Source organism: Elgaria multicarinata, chromosome 11 (assembly GCF_023053635.1).
Source record: "Elgaria multicarinata webbii isolate HBS135686 ecotype San Diego chromosome 11, rElgMul1.1.pri, whole genome shotgun sequence".
In the NCBI taxonomy this organism is placed as follows: Eukaryota; Metazoa; Chordata; class Lepidosauria; order Squamata; family Anguidae; genus Elgaria; species Elgaria multicarinata.
This window is the reverse complement of record NC_086181.1, coordinates 44857698-44878404: the sequence shown is the minus strand read 5'-3', so window position 1 is coordinate 44878404 and position 20707 is coordinate 44857698. Positions and strand designations below refer to the sequence as shown.

Sequence of the window (20707 nt, the reverse complement as noted above, 5' to 3'; positions counted from 1 at the left end):
GCAGGAAGGGATGAAGGTACCGAAAGGGAAATTTCAGCAGGTGTCGTTGTTATGCATGCAGCTCCTGGTGAAATTCCCTCTTCATCATAACAGCTAAAGCCGCAGGAGCTATAGTAGAGTGACCAGATACGAAAGAGGGCAGGGCTCCTGCAGCTTTCACTGTTGCGATGAAAAGGGAATTTCACCAGGGGCTGCGTGCACACAAATGACACCTGCTGAAATCCCTTTTCAATACAACTGTTAAAAATGCAGTAGCCCTGTCCTCCTTTCCATAGGGTCACCTTAATTGAAATGAATGAGACTTCAGTTCAACTACCTTATGGAAGGATCTACACTACTGCTTTAAAACAGTTTATAACAGTAGTGACAACTGTTGGGGCCCAGGACACACTCCATATATAGCTTTCAAACCGTTTTCAAAGTGCCATATCCTTCTTAGTGTAGATCTAGCCTAAGTCTCATTCATTTCAATGGGTCTGCTGTATATAGGATTAACACTCATAGGCTAAGGTGACCATATGAAAAGGAGGACAGGGCTCCTATATCTTTAACAGTTGCATAGAAAAGGGAATTTCAGCAGGTGTCATTTGTATATATGGAGAACCTGGTAAAATTCCCTCTTCATCACAACAGTTAAAGCTGCAGGAGCTATACTAGAGTGACCAGATACAAAAGAGGGCAGGGCTCCTGCAGCTTTAACTGTTGTGATGAAGAGGAATTTTCCCCAGGTTCTCCATATATACAAATGACACCTGCTGAAATTCCCTTTTAAATACAACTGTTAAAGATGCAGGAGCCCTGTCCTTCTTTTCATAGGGTCACCCTATCATAGGCCTTATTCAGATGACCTCTTAAACTACAGTTGTTAACAACAACAAAAAAGCTTTAACCATCATGGTTTAAGGTGTCTTCTGAACCGGACCATGGTCGCATTAGCTGCCTTGGATAATTTTGGTGGAGGGGTGAAGAAACCAACCTTTTAAACAGGAAAATGGGCCAAAGGACACCCTCTGTGTGAGTGAGAGACTAAAAGCTCTGGTGCTTGCAAAATCAATTGTTTATTGTAATCCAAAGATAAACCAATAAATCTTCTTAGTAGAAAATTTGCCACAAAGGTTATAAAGCGCAAAGGCAAAAGAAGAGTCATAGTTACCTTCAGCTCTTCTGGGAGGGTGGTGGATTCCCCCAAAGGCCCAGCCACCATCTCCTGCGTCACTGGGAAGTTGTCTGGGATTTGAGTGCATTTCCGGATCATCACTGGGTTGATTCCGTTCAGGAACTGATAGCCAAAGAAATCGTCATCTTTCCAGTGATCAAACACATACTCTGGGGAGGTGGAGAAAGAAAGACCATCATGCTGAGCTTTGCAATTATCACAAGTGGGGCACTGCAGCAAAATGTTGCAGCATATCCTAACAGGAGTGCTGTTGTTCAAAGTTTAAACCATCCAGAATCTCCCCCAGGATGCTGTAAACTCAGAATGAAGAACCTCAAGCCCAGGGCCAAATTCATCCTTTTTGGGATGAACAGACCTGCTTTGGTTCCAATGCTGACAGCATTCAACCACCCAAGTTTGTTATTAGAGGGAATTATACTAGTGTGACCCTATGGAAAGGAGGACAGGGCTCCTGTATCTTTAACAGCAGTATAGAAAAAGGAATTTCAGAAGGTGTCCTTTGTATGCATGCAGCACCTGGTGAAATTCCCTCTTTATCACAACAGTAGGGTGACCATATGAAAAGGAGGACAGGGCTCCTGTCTCTTTAACAGTTGCATAGAAAAGGGAATTTCAGCAGGTGTCATTTGTATACAGAATGTATATTTAAAACTTTATAAGGCCGCCTTGAGGCCCAGCATTGGGCAAAAGGCGGGATACAAATATAATAATAATAATAATAATAATAATAATAATAATAATAATAAATTCCCTCTTCATCATAACAATTAAAGCTGCAGGAGCTATACTAGAGTGACCATTTTAAAAGAGGGCAAGGCACCTGCAGCTTTAACTGTTGTGATGAAGAGGAAATTTATTATTTATTATTATATATTATTAAGATATAGTAGCCCTGTCCTCCTTTTCATATGGTCACCCTGCACAACAGTGAAATCTGTAGGAGCTATGCTAGAGTGACCAGATACAAAAGAAGGGCAGGGCTCCTGCAGCTTCACCGTTGTGATGAAGAGGAAATTTCAGCAGGTTCTCCATATATACAAATGACACCTGCTGAACTTCCCTTTTCTATACAGCTGTTAAAGGTACAGGAGCCTGGTCCTCCTTTCCATATGGTCACCGTAATTATACCAGCCCCAAGAGGGCAGAAGTAAGGCTAAGGATTAGTTAGAGTACGTATTTCTCAAATGAGAATGCTTTCTCAAATGATGTTGAGAGACCCAGTCATTGTGTGTGTGTGAAAGGGGTGCAAGAAAATCGTGTGTGTGTGTGTGTGTAGGGTGCTAGGTAGTTGTTGTACTAGGCCAACTAGAATAAAATGCCCATGCATGCCCTGTTCTTTTTCTGCATTCCTCAGAGACAAGGGATTTGCTGCACACTGTGTACCCATTACCAGCAGAAATGGCACGTTTGTGTATGAAGCCTAAGATCATGTCACCAGTTCAAGATCCAAAGCTGTGGAAGTAGGTGGGTTTATTTCTGGGAGATGGGTCCCTTTCGGTCTTCCACCAGAACGAAAGGAAAGGAGTTGTCTTGGAGAGAGAGACAATGGGTGTCTTTAAATGAGCATTTTATAGCATCCTTGTGACTGGCCACACACGGATGTTTGCGGGTCATTCTGATGACACCGTCAGCCTCCTGTGCATCGCCTGCTCCATTTTCCGGTTTTAGCGCCAAAAATAAACCTCGGAAAACCCGACTCTTCTGGGATATACCGATATTTGTTGGTTTTCCTGCCAGGTACAGGCACAGTTGTGCTATAAAATGCCCACTAGAGGGCACCGTCCCATTCATCTGCGTTGCGCTGTACAAGCCACATGGTCGCTGCTCTCTTCCTGGTGGAATTACAGCTCATTGCAAATGCGGAAGAGAAGCAGGAAGCAAAGCCATAGTAAGGGAATGGGAGTTCCCCTCATCTGAAGGAATTCATTATCCTTGACCATCACTGACCTGTGAGGTGGGTGTGGTAGAACCAAAAGACCTTGCGGATGTCCTCTAGCTTCGCCCAGGAATAAGGCTTGTCTAGGAAGCCTTTCATTTTGGCTTCAAAGAGCCTGATAGGGAGACAGAGAGACAGAGAGACAGATGCTTTCAATGGAAGGGCACCATCAGGCAGCTCGATCTGCTTTTGCAGGCACAAAGTTTCCTTAAAAAGGCCATAGGTTCATCTAGATTAGCCTTCCCCAACCCAGTGCTCTCCAGATGTTTGGGACTACAACTCCCATCATCCTAGGCAATGGGCCAAGCTGTCCCCCTTCCCGATCTCCTGCCATCTTCACATTCCATCCACCTGCCTACCTGTGCAATACCTCCACAGACAAATCCCCTTGCAACTTCTTCCCTGGCGAAGCACCAGAATTATTTATTTATTTATTTATTTGTTTGTTTATTATTGCATTTTTATACCGCCCAATAGCTGAAGCTCTCTGGGCAGTTCACAAAAATTAAAACCAGAATGTGTTTTTAAGGCCAAGACTCAACCGTGCAATATGCTGAAGCCATGAATAACAGTGATGCTCATTTATAGGATCAACTGTGATTAGCAGTGCAGGGTAGCAAGCCTGCAAAAAGCCTGGCCTGCAGGCACGTGGATACAGCAACCTGGGAAATGCAAAAGAATGGGGCATCTTATGGATCACAAGCTGAACATGAGCCTGAAGTACGTTGCAACGGCTAAAAAGGCTAATACAATTTTAGGCAGCATTAACAGAAGCATAGTTCCAGAACACAGGAAGTATTCGTTTCACTCTATTCTGCATTAGTCAGGTTGCATTTGGAGTACTGTGCTCAGTTCTGCACGCCACGTTTTATTATTATTATTATTTATTATTATTATTATTATTATTATTATTTATTTATTTATATAGCATCATCAATGTACATGGTGCTGTACAGAGTAAAACAGTAAATAGCAAGACCCTGCCGCATAGGCTTACAATCTAATAATGTAAGTTTTGAAGTTTTGCCACTTTTGAAGACACTGGCAAACTGGAGCATGTCTAGAGAAGTGTAACCAAGATGGTGAGTGGTCTGGAGGATCAGTTGACTGTGCTGGGTATGATTAGCCTGGAGAAGAGAAGACTACAGGGAGAAGTGGATATTTCCTACACAAGGCATTTATTGTGCTCTTGTGATTCCTTACTCACAGTTTATTATTATTATTTAGACAACATTGCATTCCTCCAGTTTCACTTCTGATTTTTTAAAAGCACGTACCCATTTCTTCTTTTGTTAGAGCGGGGGAAATGGGGTATTACTTCTGAAAGTGAAAAAAAAGCTCTTTTTCTATTTGTATATTTGCAGTACAGCACCACCTAGAGGTTATGTAGCAGAAAAGCAGGAAAGGAAAAGCTCTTTGTGTAGAGCTCAGCTCTCAATTCTGCAATGAAACTGAAAGTAGCTACAGCGATTAACAGCCTCGTGTTAACATATGCCTTCCAACTCTATAATTCTATGGAAACAAAGGGCATGGGTTGAAATGCATTGGTCCCATCTGAGTGGCCGTTAGGAATGAACCAATGTCTTTCAATGGCCTTTCTCTGTCCTTCCTTTTCACTATGTCTCCAGCAGCTTTGCTGAAGCTAAGCAGGTTTCGTCTGGATGGGAGACCAGCTAGCAAACGCTGTACGTTGATTGCCTTGAATTCCGTTATGGGAGGAAGGTGGAATAAAAAAATAAAATAAAGATTGTGCAGGATGTGTTCTTCAGAGGAAGCAATGTCAACTGGACCAAAATAATTCTGCACAATCTTTTTTTTTTTTTTAATTCCACCTTCCTTCCCTAATGGAATTCAAGGCAACCAATGTACAGCGTTTGCTAGCTGGTTCATTGCATACACTTTTCCTCCTCCGAAATTATTTCCACCTGGCGAAGAGGTTGTGGAGCGGCCCGTACTTACGCCATGGTCCCACGCCCGAAAAAGGCGGAGGATTTGGGGAACGAGTACTGGATGTTATACTCGATTGACTCAGGCGTGTCGATATCAGCACACCACGGAGTTCCTGGGATATATTCCTTCCACCTGTGCGGAGAAATTGAGAGGGAAGAAGAGGGAAGGAAGGGGTTGAGGAATCTTAGTGTCGTGTTCTTGCCTGTTCGCTCTGGCAGTCACACGTGCTGGCAAGCTGACACGAGACACTCACATCAGTGAGACGTCTTTTATTGAGGAAATCCCACGGTAGACAAACTTAAGTCTCCAAAACACACTTTAAACTGAACGATGGTTAGACAGCTTTAAGCTCTCTTTTCTGAAACGATCCTTAAGGCAAACACTCGGAAGGGATGTGTGAATAGGGCACGCCAATAACAGCTTTGAGCTTCTCCAGATGCTGCATACGCTGGCACCTCAAAGGGACATGGCCAATCTCCTAAAATGAAGTCCCAGGAAAGGTTGCTCTGAGCCACTAGAGCCGGGCAGAGAGATCTGTCATGTGCTTGTCAGTCTCAGCCTACCACTACTGAGCTGACCCCGTTACCACGACTTCAGGAAAGGTTAAGCCTCAGGCCCAGGAGTTCCATCCTTCTGCTAAGGACTGGGGAACTCCCTGCCACCTGAGTCTGAGCACGAACACAGAATCCTCAGCATATGCAAGTTCAAGTCTATGAAAAGCCTCACTACTTTTCATGGCACGGTTCTTAGAAATCCAAAGTCCAAATAGCAAAGTGTCCATGTGCAGAGTGCTTTCAAAGTCCCAAGGCCAGGATGGAATCCAAAGCAGGAGGGAGGTCAGGCGTTGCGTCGACAGATGAAAACAAGAAAAGCCTTCTCAGCTTTGCACCAGCGTATAAGGCCTATTCAAAGCCACTTGACAGACAGGTCCTCTGACCTGTAAACCATGCCCACGTGCAAAGGGGGCGGGATGTTATAACCCACTTCGAAGAGCAGCCCCTACCTTTTCCAAAACACTCTGAAGTTCCCAGACAACCAGCAGCTTCAAGGCCGAGAGACAGGGAGTGGATCTACACAGAGTACTGAAGGTGCTTGCATGCGCCCCCAGTGCGCCCCCAAAGCAATTGTGTAGATTCCGCCCTGGAAGAGATGGAGGAAGAGGCGGAGGAGGAGGCAGCTGGGGAATCCGGCCACGTCCTTGCCGCCGCCGCCGCCCACCTCCCTGCCAACCGGGTCGGAGAGCTTGACGGAAGAAGGCGGGGCGGAGAGCGGAAGAAGCTCTCCGACCCAGCTGGCTCTTTCGCCGGCAGCAGGAGGCCGGCGGGGGAGGTGGGCGGCGGTGGCGGCAAGGACGCGGCCGGATTCCCCAGCCTCCTCCTTCTCCGCCTCTTCCTCCATCTCTTCCAGGGCGGAATCTACACAATCGCTTTGGGGGCGCACTGGGGGCGCATGCGAGCGCCTTCAGTACGCTGTGTAGATTTGCCCAGGGAGTGAACCAGCTACTCCCATGGGAACTTCTTACAGAGATACGCATGCAGCAAACATCCGACATTCTCAAACCATTTCCTAATAAATCTAGCCACTCGGTACAAGGATGGCCTTGTACCTATACCTGACACTTAGATAGCAGCGTCCCCCAACTTGGTGTCCTCTAGATGTGTTGGGCTGCAACTCCCATCATCCCCAGATAGATAAACAAAAAGCAGCAAAACAAAAAACCACTGTGCCGGGACCAGACATGTCCGTACGTTTGTTCCCGACTCACCCATATCTGATATGCCTCATCTCCAGCTCTTCTCGACGGTGCTTCCGCTCGAGGTAGTGAGCGTCATCCAAAGGCGTTTTGGCTTTCATTAAAAGAAAATTGGAAACTATGAAAACTGTGCATGCTCTACTTGCCTCTCCCCCAGAATACTTCTCTACTTTTTACTCTTGGCTTAAGAACGGCATGTAGAATCCCTGATCCAGAGCCCATTTACTCCAGCCAACAGCCCAATATAATAATAGTAGTAGTAGTAGTAGTAGTAGTAATAATAATAATAATAATAATAATAATAATAATAATAATAATAATAATAATTTCTTACCCGCCTTTCCCTTTGGATCAAGGCGGGGAACAACATTAGTACAATAATCAACACATCTTAAAAAAAACCTTGATTTAACATTGATCTGGATAGGCCTGCCGGAAAAGGCTAGTCTTTAAAGCTGCCTTAAAATCACACAGAGAGTTAATTTTACGAATCTCCTCCGGCAGGCCAAACTGATGTCAGCCTAGTTTTAGCTGACTGAAGTCAGTTCACCCCAGAGGACCTGAGTGTGCGGGGCGAACTATATGGGAGAAGGCGATCCCGCAGGTAACCTGGACCCAAACCATTTAGGGCTTTAAAGGTAATGACCAACACTTTGTACTTTGCCCGGAAACTAATCGGCAGCCAGTGGAGTGATTTTAATGTTGGGGTAATATGCTCACCCCTAGATGTACCGGTGACCAACCTGGCTGCCATATTTTCCGAACTAGGTACAATGGTAGCCCTATGTAGAGCGCATTGCAGAAGTCAAGCCTTGAGGTTACCAGCGCGTGCATAACTGTCTTTAGGTCTTCTGACTCTAAGAAGGGGCATGCGTTGTCTGACCATTGGGGTTCTGGCAGAGAGTCTGGTGAAAACATTGACCTCACGTCCAGCAGCTGCCAAAAAGGCAAATTCCATGCTAGGGAACGAAACCGTTGGGAAAAGAATTGAAAATAATACTGCCAATTTCACAACGCTCTTGTACAAATCTATGGCGCGGCCACACTCAGAATACTGTGGTCGCCCCAGAGCTCTGGGCATCTAAAGGATATGAAGAAAAGTGCAGAAAAGGACAACTTTACTGATCAAGGGTCTGGAGCAACTCCCCTATGAGGAATGGTTACAACTTCCCGCACACGGCACAGCTGAACTATGGGATTCTCTACCACACGATGGAATGGTGGCCACCAATCCTGATGGCTTTAAAAGGGATTAGACGAATTCTTGGAGGAGAAGGCTATCTGTGGCTAACTAGTCATGATGGGTATTTATTTATTTATTTATTTATTTATTTATCGCACTTATATACTGCTCCCATAGCCAGGGCTCTCTGGGCGGTTTACAGAAATTCTAAAATTAAGATAAAAACAAGTATACAAAATTTAAAATTCTAAAACACAGAACATACACACACATAAAGCATTAAAAACCGTTAAAAAACTAAACATGTGGGTGATTAAGATGTGCCGCCATATGCCTGGGCAAAGAGTCTTAACCTGGCGCTGGAAAGATAGCAGCGTTGGTGCCAAGCGAGCCTCGTCAGGGAGATCATTCCGTAGTCTGTGGGCCACCATCGAAAAGGCCCTGTCCCTCGTTGCCACACTCCGAGCCTCTCTCGGAGTAGGCACCCGGAGGAGGACCTTAGATGTTGAATGTAGTGACCGAGTATATTCACGTCGGGAGAGGCGTTCCATCAGGTATTGTGGTCCCAAGCCGTGTAAGGCTTTATAGGTCAAAACCAGCATCTTGAATTGGGCTCGGAAACATACAGGCAGCCAGTGCAAGCGGACCAGAGCAGGTGTTAATGGTCGAACCTTCTGGTTCCCGAAATCAATCTGGCCGCTGCATTTTGCACGAGCTGCAGCTTCCGAACCGTCATCAAAGGCAGCCCTACGTAGAGCGCATTGCAGTAATCTAACTTGGAGGTTACCAGAGCATGGACAACTGAAGCCAGGTTATCCCTGTCTAGATAGGGGTGTAGCTGGGCCACCAACCGGAGTTTGTAGAAGGCACTCCGTGCCAACGAGGTCACCTGAGCCTCAAGTGACAATGATGGATCTAAAAGAACCCCCAAGCTATGAACCTGCTCCTTCGGGGTGAGTGCAATCCCATCCAGAACCGGTAGAACACCCCCAATCCTGTCAGCGGAATCACCTACTAACAGCATCTCAGTCTTGTCTGGATTGAGTTTCAGTTTATTAGCCCTCATCCTGTCCATTGTCATAGCCAGGCACCTGTTGGTATTTCTCTGAATACCAGCTGCTTGGAACATGAGTGGGGGTGGGGGGATGTGCTTTTGCCCTCATGTCCTTCTAGTGGTCTTAAGAAGAACATCAGAAGAGCTTCTGCTGGAACAGACCAAGGGTCCATCCAATCCAGCCCTCCGTTCACACAGTTTCCAAGCAGCTGTCAACCACGGACCCACAAAGTAGGACATGTGGACAACCAGCCATCGACCTGGGATGAACAAGCAGGACATGGTGCAACAGCACTGTCCTGCCCATGTTCCATAGCAACTGGTGTACACAGGCATCATACTGCCTCTGGCAATGGAGGGAGCACCTAGCCATCAGGACTATTAGCCATTGATAGCCTTCTCCTCCGTAGGGGCATCTGATTACCTACTGTGGGAACAGAATGCTGGACTAGATGGGCTTTTGGTCTGATCCAGAAGGACACTTCTCATTGCATTCACTTTCTTGCAATAATTCCAACTGATGTTCTTCTCCTTCTCCGTAGATATTTCCCCCCCTGAGGGGGTGTAATTTTTTTAAAATTTGATGTGAAATGGAATTGGACAAGTTACTATTTAATGTAACTGCCTTAATATAGAAACAAAGCCCTATGAAGAGAGACGCAAGGAACTGCGCATGTTTAGCCTGGAGAAGAGAAGATGGAGGGGAGACATGAGAGCACTCTTCAAATACTGAAAAGGTTGTCACACATAGGAGGGACAGGATCTCTTCTTGATCCTCCCAGAGTGCAGGACACGGAATAACGGGCTCAAGTTACAGGAAGCCAGATTCCAGCTGGACATCAGGAAAAACTTCCTGACTGTTAGAGCAGTACGACAATGGAATCAGTTACCTCGTGAGGTTGTGGGCTCTCCCACACTCGAGGCCTTCAAGAGGCAGCTGGACAACCACCTGTCAGGGATGCTGTAGGGTGGATTCCTGCATTGAGCAGGAGGTTGGACTCGATGGCCTTGTAGGCCCCTTCCAACTCTGCTATTCTATGATTCTATGATTCCTCCCAGAGTGCAGGACACGGAATAACGGGCTCAAGTTAAAGGAAGCCAGATTCCGGCTGGACATCAGCAAAAACTTCCTGACTGTTAGAGCAGTACGACAATGGAACCAGTTACCTAGGAGGGTTGTGGGCTCTCCCACACTGGAGGCCTTCAAGAGGCAGCTGGACAACCATCTGTCAGGGATGCTTTAGGGTGGATTCCTGCATTGAGCAGGGGGTTGGACTGGATGGCCTTGTAGGCCCCTTCCAACTCTGCTATTCTATGATTCTATGATTCTATAAGGATAAAATGAAGCCCAGGTGGGGGGGAAAGCACCGTGCATAATGCTCTTCCTCATAGGAAGACCGCAATAGAAATATAATACATAAATAAAACTCATTGACAATTGCTTGGAGCTCAAATTCAAACAGCAAGCTTGACTTTTTTTTTTTTTTTGTATAAGTGTACAAAACCTCCCTCATTTTGAATTTTGAATCACATTTCAGCATGAATCACTGATATTATATGAGGATCTTGCCTGCGGCTTCTGCAGAGTGTGGTCTGCCAAACCCATCCCTGGGGGCCTCACCTGTGCCTTCCCTGAAGGAGACGGTGCAAAAACCCTCGATCCAGGTGTAACAGGGGAACTTATAGATCCGCCCGCTTGGCGACGTCACCCGGACGGCATCACAGAACCAGCTGCTCTCTGGGAAAAAGGAGTAGGGGTCCTTATGCAGACGAATCAGTAGGATTGAGCCCAACTCGTGGTCACAGGGAACTTCATGTTCATCTACCTGTTTGGGAAAAGCAACAAGAAAGATTATGAGTTCAGTTCCTTTGCACAGAATGGAATGAGGAACAGATCACTCTGCCCAGTTAAAGGTGTGTTCGCTGAGATAAGACAATAGCAAATTAAAGCGCTGCCTAAGATTTGTTTATCTCAATTTATTGCATCCTGTTCCTCTTTCAGAGACAAAAAGTGTTGTTTTAATGAACTGATTTATTACTATTATTATCATTATTATTATTATTATTATTCAGTAGTTTGTATAATGTTTTATTATGGATCATTTTATGCTGCGATTTTCTGTCACCCTGTTGCACCCTGCTCTACTCCTCCTTCCTCATCCTCATTCGGTGATCACCTGATGAGTTGCACTACAATTCCCATCGTTGCCAAGCAGCACCTGTACGACTTCCCCTGAAGTTGCGGAACATGAAGCGTACTCCCAAACGCTTAAGCCACACCTTCACGACCAAGCTGATGTTTGATCCACACGTGACCAAAGAAGCTACAATTATCAGGGCAGCCTGGAAATGGGACATTTCATCCTCTGTCAATCAGGTATGAAGAACCAAAGCTACCTTAAGGAATGGAATGTTGGGCCACAGGAGTCACGTTGCGATCTAACAAGGTTGTTTTTTTTTTTTTTACAAAATGATGACAACTAGAACGCAATGCAGTCACCTTCGGCGCTCGTGCCAAGTGATTCCTAGCCTAACTGCAACATTTGGAAGCACATCCTGCACAACCCACTTTGTATATTTCGTGTTTCCATGCTGTCCATCCTCCTTCCCTTGCAACCCCTTTGACTTGCAGTGTAACCTAACTGTAGGAGCATTTTAACAGGAGGTACTGGAAGGCGTGTTCTCAGGACATAAGAACATAAGAAGAGCCCTGCTGGATCAGACCAAGGGTCCATCTAGTCAGCACTCTGTTCACACAGGGGCCAACCAGCTGTCGACCAGGGACCAACTAAGCAGGACATGGTGCAACAGCACCCTCCCACCCATGTTCCCCAGCAACTGGGTCACACAGGCTTACTGCCTCAAATACTGGAGATAGCACACAACCATCAGGGCTAGTAGCCATGGATAGCCTTCGCCTCCAGGAATTTATCCAACCCTCTTTGAAAGCCATCCAAAACGGGTGGCCATCACTACATCCTGTGGTAGTGATTTCCATAATTTAACTATGCACTGTGTGAAGGACTTCCTTTTATCTGCTCTGAATCTCTCACCCATCAACTTCATAGGATGTCCCCTACGAAGGAGAGAAATGCCACAGACCAAAGGAAGTGAGGCAGATGGCTACTAGGAGGAGGGCTTTCTCCGCTGTGGCACCCCGGTTGTGGAATGAGCTCCCCAGAGAGGACCGCCTGGCGCCTACACTGTACTCCTTTCGTCGCCAGCTGAAGACCTTTTTATTCTCTCAGTATTTTAACACTTAATTTTAACTGTTTAAAATTTTAAATTTTACTGTTTTAACTCTGTATTTTAATTTTATATCAATTTTGCTGCGTGGTTTTTATCCTGGTTGTGCTTTTTATACTGTATTTTGTATTTGTGCTTTTAACCTGTTGGTTGTTATTATTATTATTATTATTATTATTATTATTATTTATATAGCACCATCAATGTACATGGTGCTGTACAGAGTAAAACAGTAAATAGCAAGACTCTGCCGCATAGGCTTTTAATTTTTGTGAACTGCCCAGAGAGCTTCGGCTATTGGGTAACAAATAAATAAATAAATAAAATAAAATAAAATAAAAAATAGGTTTGCTGATTCATTTTTAGGGTTTTTATTCTACCCTTCAATCATTTACCCAGGTCAGTTTCCAAAACACCAATAAAACAATTAAAACAATTGTGATAAAACAATTAAATGCAAAAACATTAACAATTAAAACAATTAAATGCGAAACAGCAATAATGACAACGCACCCAAGAATGTAAGACACAAAAAGCCACAAAATCATTAAAAAAAGTCAGCAGGATCGAAATTGTATCTAAATTGCAGTTTGTTTGTTTATTGCATTTGTATACCGCCTCATAGCTGAAGGCCTCTGGGTGTTTTGCAAAGATTAAAACCATTACATAAGAACATCAGAAGTGCCCTGAGGCAGGATCAGACCGAGAGCCCATCTAGTCCAGCACTCTGTTCACACAGTGGACAACCAGCCATCGACCTGGGATGAACAAGCAGGACATGGTGCAACAGCACCCTCCCACCCATGTTCCCCAGCAACTGGTGCACACAGGTTTACTCCCCCTATTTCTGGAGGTAGCACAGCCATCAGGACTAGTAGCCATGAATAGCCTTCTCCTCCAGGAATTTATCTAACCCCCTTTTCAAGCCATCCAAATTAGTGGCCACCACTAGTTCTTGTGGGAGTGAGTTCCATAGTTGAACTCTTCACTGTGTGAAGAAGGCCTTCCTTTTATCTGACCTGAATCTCCCACCCATCAACTTCATAGGATGACCCCTACGAAGGAGAGAAATGCCTCCCTATCCAGATTATGAGAGAGGGCAGAGAAAGGTCTCCCTGTCCACATTCTCCACACCAGGCATAATTTTGTACCCCTCTATCATGTCTCCCTTTAACCTCCTTTTCCCCAAGCTAAACAGTCCCAGCTGTTGTAACCTTCCCTCATAGGCCTTAGCTAGACCTAAGGTTTATCCCAGGATCGTCCCGGGGTCGTCCCTGCCTGCTCCTGGGATCCCCTGTGTGTCATTTACATGAACAGGGATGACCCCGGGACGATCCCGGGATAAACCTTAGGTCTAGCAAATGCCTGAGTTGCCCTTTTCTGGTCTGTTTAGTCCAGAGATAAAAAAAAAATCTGGCCCAGCCAAGAGATATGAATCAGTCCTGCTTGACCTCAAAATGAAACAGATCTCCTAGGATGTGTAAATCACTGTAGAGATATCACAGGATCAAGTCCCGTGATGCTGTTACATTACTCCTTAATAATCCTCGCATGTATATTAGCAAACCTCAGCTGAAGACGGGCATTTAAGTACAGCCCATGAGTCAAACGTAAGGAAGTATTTGGAATGCTCTCCTTCTGCCATTTCGTGGTTGCCTTATCTTCCCATCACATGCCAGACACTCTGGGTCAGACTACACCTGCCGCTGGGAATGGCATGAGGCACATGCATCAAAGGTCAAGAGACTCAGGTACGATACCTTTTGATTTCCTGTTGCAGAAGGAAGCAGCAGGGTGAACCCTCTTTCCCTAACCAGCAGTGGAGGCTGGTGGCTCTGATAACAGTGAGAGCCAGTGTGGTGTTGTGGCTAAGGCGTTGGCCTGGGAGTCGGGAGATCTGGGTTCTAGTCATGGAAACCTACTGGGTGACTTTGGGCCAGTCCCAGCCTCTTAGCCCAACCTACCTCACAGGGTTGTTGTTGTGAGGATAACATAGAGAAGAGGAGGAGGATTATGTATGCCACCTTGGGTTCCTTGGGAGGAAAAAAGGCGGTATATAAACGTAATTAAATAAATAAATAAGTGAAACTGCTCTGTGTTTCAGTCAGAACCAGAACCAGTCAAACCCTAAAGGAGCTGTCCAAAGCGTTGAGCCTATTTCGGGGGGTGGGGTGGGTTCTGCACCCTGGACAGTTCCTTTAGAGCTCTGAATGAAACCTGGAGCGGATTCACTGCCCCACTGACACCGGAGTCAAGTTAACACACACACACACAGAGGAGGGCCAGGGATCTCTTCTCGATCAACCCAGAGTGCAGGACACAGAATAAGGGGCTCAAATTACAGGAAGCTGGATTCCGGTTGGACATCAGGAAAAACTTCCTGACTGTTAGAGCAGTATGACAATGGAACCAATGACCTAGGGAGGTCGTGGGCTCTCCCACACTGGAGGCCTTCAAGAGGCAGCTGGACAACCATCTGTCAGGGATGCGTTAAGGTGGATTCCTGCATTGAGCAGAGGGTTGGACTCGGAGGCCTTAGATAGGGTGACCATATTTTGGAAACCAAAAAGGAGGACAACATGGTCGCCATGTTAAAATTATTTTTAAAAAAGAATTTTAAAACCTCAAACTTTAAAAAAAATCCTAAAACTCAATGGTTGGACAGATCTGTTTCAAACTTGGCATAGCTAAAGTCCTTGTTAAGAGCAATCATGGTGCCAAGTTTCATCTCTTTATCTTTAAAAATAACATTTTAAAAAAACATTAAATCCTCAAATTTTTAAAAAATCCTAAAAATCAATGGATGAACAGATCTGTTTCAAATTTGGTATGGCTAAAGCTCTACCTAAAAGCTATCATGGTGCCATCTTTCATCTCTTTATCTTTAAAAATGACGATTTTAAAAATAATAATTTTAAAGCCTCAATTTTTTAAAAAATCCTAAATAATCAATGGATGAACGGATCTGTTTCAAATTTGGTATGACAAAAGCCCTTCCTAAGAGCTACCATCGTGCCAAGTTTCATGACTTTAACTTTAAAAATGACGGAGTTATAAGCATTTTTGTTAATTCCCATTAGAGCTGCTCTTTGGAAAAAAATCCGGATTTTCCCTCCCCCTTCCGGATTTGTCATCAAAAACCCAGGCAAATCCGGGCAAACCTGGTCATCACCCTACCTTAGAGGCCCCTTCTTTCCAGCTCAACTATTCTAGGATTCTCTGATTTGTAATGCTTCTCTGCATTTAACAATTACACAAGCAGTTGAAACCCAACAGTTCCTGTTTTCCCAGAACGGAGGAATGGGTCCGATGAATTTCTTTGTGCCTTGAGGCAGCCACAAAGAGTGTGCATCCCTACTGCACCTGCGCAGCCAATCCCCAACGACGCAGGAGGCACAGAAGCAACGCTGACTCATGGGCAAAGTTCATCCATGGGCCAGCTCATCCTTAATCTCTGTCCATCAGTCCCATGAGGGCCGCGTGATGCCAAATTGGCTTTAATCTGCATTGTCACGTCAGCAATTTCCGCCAGCACGGAGGCACCGCTTTGCTTTTGCTGGAGTCATAGAGGGGGCATCAGTGCAAGTGAGATCCAGTAACTGGGTCAAATAGAAAGTCTACTGGGAAAGGCTGGAGAAGCACAGTAGTTGTGCCATCGCAGCTCAGTTGCTAGAGGGAGAGGTAGTGCCGGCTTCAGGTTTTGGAGTGCCTTGAAGTCAACTTTCTCTCTCCTCCACCTCTTTAAGCTTGATCCCACCTACACTTTTGTTCTGGTTCTCCTTTGAATTATCCCATAGCGTATGAAAGCTGCTGTTACTGTTGAGCTCCATCACACCAGCCTCCATGCCTCTGACCTGCTCCGGCATGTGCCCCGGGAGGGCTGGGCCAAGCTCCGTGGCGCTCACTCGGGGGCTGCCGTGGGAGGCCCTGCTCCTCGTCTTCCTGCTCCAATGTGCGACCCGGCTCCGCGGCGCTCACTTGGGGGCTGCCGAAAGAGGCGGCTCTGCGCCTTGTCATCCTTCTGCGTCCCCAGTGGCCGCTCAGAGTTCAAGAAGAATCACACTTTCCAAGGAGCAAAATACGTCACCAAGAGGGGTGTGTGTAGAGAACCGCAATCACAGCAGGACATAACCAACGTCATCTGAGTCCTTTGCTGCGATAGCAGACTAAAAGGTGGATGTCATGGGAGTCTTTTGCATGAAATTCACCGTGGAAGCACACTATCAGCCTGGTGTGATGGAGCTCTTTCTCATCATTGCTGCCACTTGCTTGCTTGTCAGGCAGAGAGCTGGGGAGCAAGCAGGCCGCGGCATCTCCTACACCTCCTTCTCACCACTACCGTGGTCCAGGCCAGAGCGAGAGACAGGTCAGCAAGCAGGTTGCAATGGGAAGAGGGTGAGGGTCTTTGGCTGGTGCTCAAAGTGGCCCACCCTGGATGCCAGCCATGACGAAGGCTACCAGGCCAAACACGACTTCTTCCCAAATCCAGGGTCAGGGGAGGCTGTACTTGTATTGTGCGTGTGAGCTATTTGCAGTTCCTTCAGTGGCGATGTCATGTGCCATGCAAAGATGACAGCCTTGCTCATTCCTTTGCTTGCTCATCTTTCGCTTCACTGTAACCACTTTTTCTCCGCCACCCCCCTCCACACACAATTTAAAACAGGTGTAGAAACCAGGGTCAGGTGCCGTAAACAGCCCTCCTGGAGGAGAAGGCTCTCAATGGCTGCGCCCTTAACTGGACAGAGATAGCCTAGCTCCAGTGATCCATCCTCTGATAACCTCTCGTTTGGATTACTGCAATGCGTTATACGTGGGGCTGCCTTTGGAAACATTCCGGAAACTTTAACTGGTACAAAACAGGGCAGCACGGTTACTAACAGGGACTGGCCGACGAGACCACATCACGCCAGTCCTTTTCCAGCTTCATTGGCTGCCAGTGCAGGTCCGGGCCCGATTCAAAGTGCCGGTATTAACATTTAAAGCCCTAAACGGCTTGGGACCAGGCTATCTGAAGGAACGCCTCCTCCCGTATGTACCTGCCCGGACCCTAAGGTCATCCTCAGGGGTCCTTCTCCACGAGCCCCTGCCAAAGGAAGTGAGGCAGGTGGCTACCAGGAGCCGGGCCTTCTCTGCTGTGGCACCCCAGCTGTGGAACGAGCTCCCTAAGGAGGTTCGCTTGGCACCTACATTATATGCTTTTAGACGCCAGGTGAAGACCTTTTTCTCCAAGCATTTTAACAGTCTATAAATAAATTTTAACTCGATGTTTTAAATTTGTAATTTTGCATTGTTGCTGTTTTTATCTAGTTGAGTTTTTATATTGTATTTTATATTATGGTTTTATACTGTTGTTTTATATTTTGGATGTTTTTAATTTTTGTGAACCGCCCAGAGAGCTCCGGCTATTGGTCGGTATAGAAATGTAATAAATAAATAAATAAATAAATGGCTACAAATCCTGATGGCTATGTGCTATGTCCAATATCAGAGGCAGTAAGCCTGTGTACACCAGTTGCTGGGGAACATGGGTGGGAGGGTGCTGTTGAACTATGTCCTGTTTGCTCATCCCCGACCGATGGCTCTTTGGCCACTGTGTGAACAGAGTGCTAGACTAGATGGACCCTTGGTCTGATCCAGCATCAGGGCTCTTCTGATGTTCTCTATGTTGGGCACTCAATTTACATTCCACTTGTCCCCAATGGTACATTACCAACTTTCTCCAAAGGAGGGTTGTTTTTTTAAAGAGACTGTGGAATGGATTCCCCATGGGTATTTGTGGCAAAGTTAAAATTCAATTTATAGACAGTTAAAATGTTGAGAGAATAAAAAAAGTCTTCACCTGGTGCCTGAAAGAATATAGTGTAGGTGCCAGGCGAACCTCCTTCAGGGGCTCATTCCACAGCAAGGGTGCCACAGCAAAGAAGGCCCTGCTCCTGGTAGCCACCTGCCTCACTTCCTTTGGCAGGGGCTCATGGAGAAGGACCCCTGAGGATGACCTCCTACACTCTTGCATGCATAAGGTGACTTCCTATGCTCTTGCATGCATTCAGCTGCTTGTTCTCAAATAATTGAGGGGTGAGAATAAAGTTGGGAACCAAGTTTCTAGATACAGTTGAGGTGCTGAATTCCCTTTCCTGGCCTTGGGTGCTCTCTCCCAAACACCCCATGCTGATGCTGGCCAGCCCCACTCTCGTAAAACAGCACTCCTGTTTCCACCCATCCTGAATACCCTTTTAGCGTACCGTCTCCCTCCATTCCTTCACCTGCCCATCCAATCCAGGTGGGCCAATGAGATGGGGCGTTACTCGAGCTATTAATTTTAGAGTTGGAACGGGCCTTGGAGCCCTACTTGTACACTGATCTTTGCTCAAGGCAGGGATATGCCATGCAGGACACAGCTACAGTATCCCTGCAACTATTGAATCCCATCCGACCTCTGCTGAAATACCTCCAGCGAAGAAGAGTAAAGCCTCCTCCCAGGGCTGGTGCCAGACTATTTTGCACCCTAGGCAGGTGAGCCTACTCACCCACCCACCCCCACCCCAGTGTACCTGGGCACAGGGTGCCATCTCGCTCGCCCAGCCGAAGTGAAGCCAGGACACTGGGGTGGGGTGGGTGGCTTCGGAACGGCGCGCCCAGCCAGAAGCCGCTGTAGGAGAGCGACTTCCGGGCGCGCCATTCTGAAACCGCCCCCCTACCCCAGCGTTCTGGCTTCGCTTCAGCGCCTACCCAGCCAAAGCAAAGCCAGGACGCTGGAGTGGGGTGGGCGGGCGTGGTTTCGCTTCAGCTGGGTGGGCGCCCAGCCGAAACAAAGCCAGGACGGCGGGCGGCTTCGGAACAATGTGCCCAGAAGCTGCCCTCTCAGAGCCACTGTGGGAGAGCAGCTTCCGGGTGCGGTATTCGGCGCTCCCCCTTACCTTGGCGCTCTAGGCAGCCGCCTGAGTGGCCTCTATGGTAGCACCAGCCCTGCCTCCTCCCACGGCAGCCTGTCCACCGCTGAACACCTGTTACCGTTACGTTTCACAATTCAGGAAGGCCTGACTCTTCTTCAGTCCTAAGGCTGGGTAAGCCCTATTCAACACAGCAGGACTTACTGTTGGGTAAATATGGATGTGTTCCAACACAGAGTGTTTTATTGATGGTATTGCAATAGGTTAGCTGGTAGATTTGCAATTCCTCTGCCTGTTATTGAATATTTTTCCATATTTGTTTTAGCGTACATCAATTTCTTTCAAACCATCCCTCTTTTCAGATTAACAATATACACACTGGTGAGAGAGTCCGAAAAGCACTTGTATGGTTTTGCATGGAAAGGTGCAAAGGGACCCGTCTGAAAGCCACTGGTTGGTGCCTCAGTAGCTAAAACCAAGGTGGAATCAATTTAGCCCCAAAGCCCACAAAATTTTGGTAGATTTCTGGCATTTGAAAAGGCAAATTCAAACAGGCCTAGAGAGATGGTTCCTCCTAGGGTGACCCTATGGAAAGGAGGACAGGGCTCCTGTATCTTTAACAGTTGCATAGAAAAGGGAACTTCAGCAGGTGGCATTTCTATGCATGCAGCACCTGGTGAAATCCCCTCTTCATCACAACAGTGAAACCTGCCCTAGCTATGCTAGAGTGACCAGCTACAAAAGATGCAGGAGCCCTCTCCTCCTTTCCATATGGTCACCCTAGTTCCTCCACACACCACTTTTCACCCCTAAAATTCAATGTTCGACATAAAAGCGCACTATAAAGTCAGTGACTTGGGTTTAAATCCAGTTTCTGAAGGCAAACATGACGTGTGGAATCAAAACAATGTTCGATGTTTATTTTGAGCTTTTGTTGCAAATTCATTTTCGTTCCAAAGCCATCATGACCTGTTGCTTCTCCATGGCAAAAGTTATAAAACTAATAGTAATATGCTATCGTCGCTGGTAATGGGTTAGATCCAGATTTAGTCACACTTAGAGCAGACTCATTGAAACAACTAACTTAAATCCCATTGGGTTCAATGGGTCTCCTCTAAGTATGATTAAATCAAGAACCAACCCATCACCATCATCATCATCATCATCATTTATACAGTCCTTCTCCTTGAACCCGGAAATAGAAGCCTTACCGACGCGCGAGAGCAGCTGGTTCCGATCCGGTTCAGTAGGTGCTTGGGACTTTCTCCACTGGTGCCCACCAGAGTGATGGAGATAGTGTCAAAGGTCCCCGTTAAGAGACCTTTTCCCGTGGCCACTTGGACCTTATAGATCACTGGTTTGCTGGGCTTCTTGGAGAAGATCTCAGACTGAGCCATTCTGCCCACGTTTGGGCTCCCAGGAGATCGGGCGAGATAGAGCCTGGAAGGAGTTGCAGGTAGAGCTGGAGAAGCTTCTTTAGACGTGTGAGGCAAGCATCTGCTTTAGGAACCGGCTCGT

The 20707-nt window shown here is 46.5% G+C and overlaps 1 protein-coding gene across 1 annotated transcript in view; it reads right to left on the bottom strand.

Annotated features, from left to right (window-relative positions):
- LOC134405992 (hydroperoxide isomerase ALOXE3-like) overlaps positions 1-20639 on the bottom strand; it is a 37252-nt gene extending 16613 nt beyond the window's left edge. The window contains exons 1-6 of the mRNA XM_063137218.1: positions 20401-20639; positions 10675-10879; positions 6829-6910; positions 5073-5195; positions 3125-3228; positions 1154-1326 (exon numbers count right to left, since the gene is read on the bottom strand). Coding sequence (XP_062993288.1) covers positions 1154-1326; positions 3125-3228; positions 5073-5195; positions 6829-6910; positions 10675-10879; positions 20401-20586 — 873 coding nt within the window. The 5' untranslated portion in view covers positions 20587-20639. The remainder of the gene's footprint in view (positions 1-1153; positions 1327-3124; positions 3229-5072; positions 5196-6828; positions 6911-10674; positions 10880-20400) is intronic.
- Positions 20640-20707: the final 68 nt, after the last annotated feature.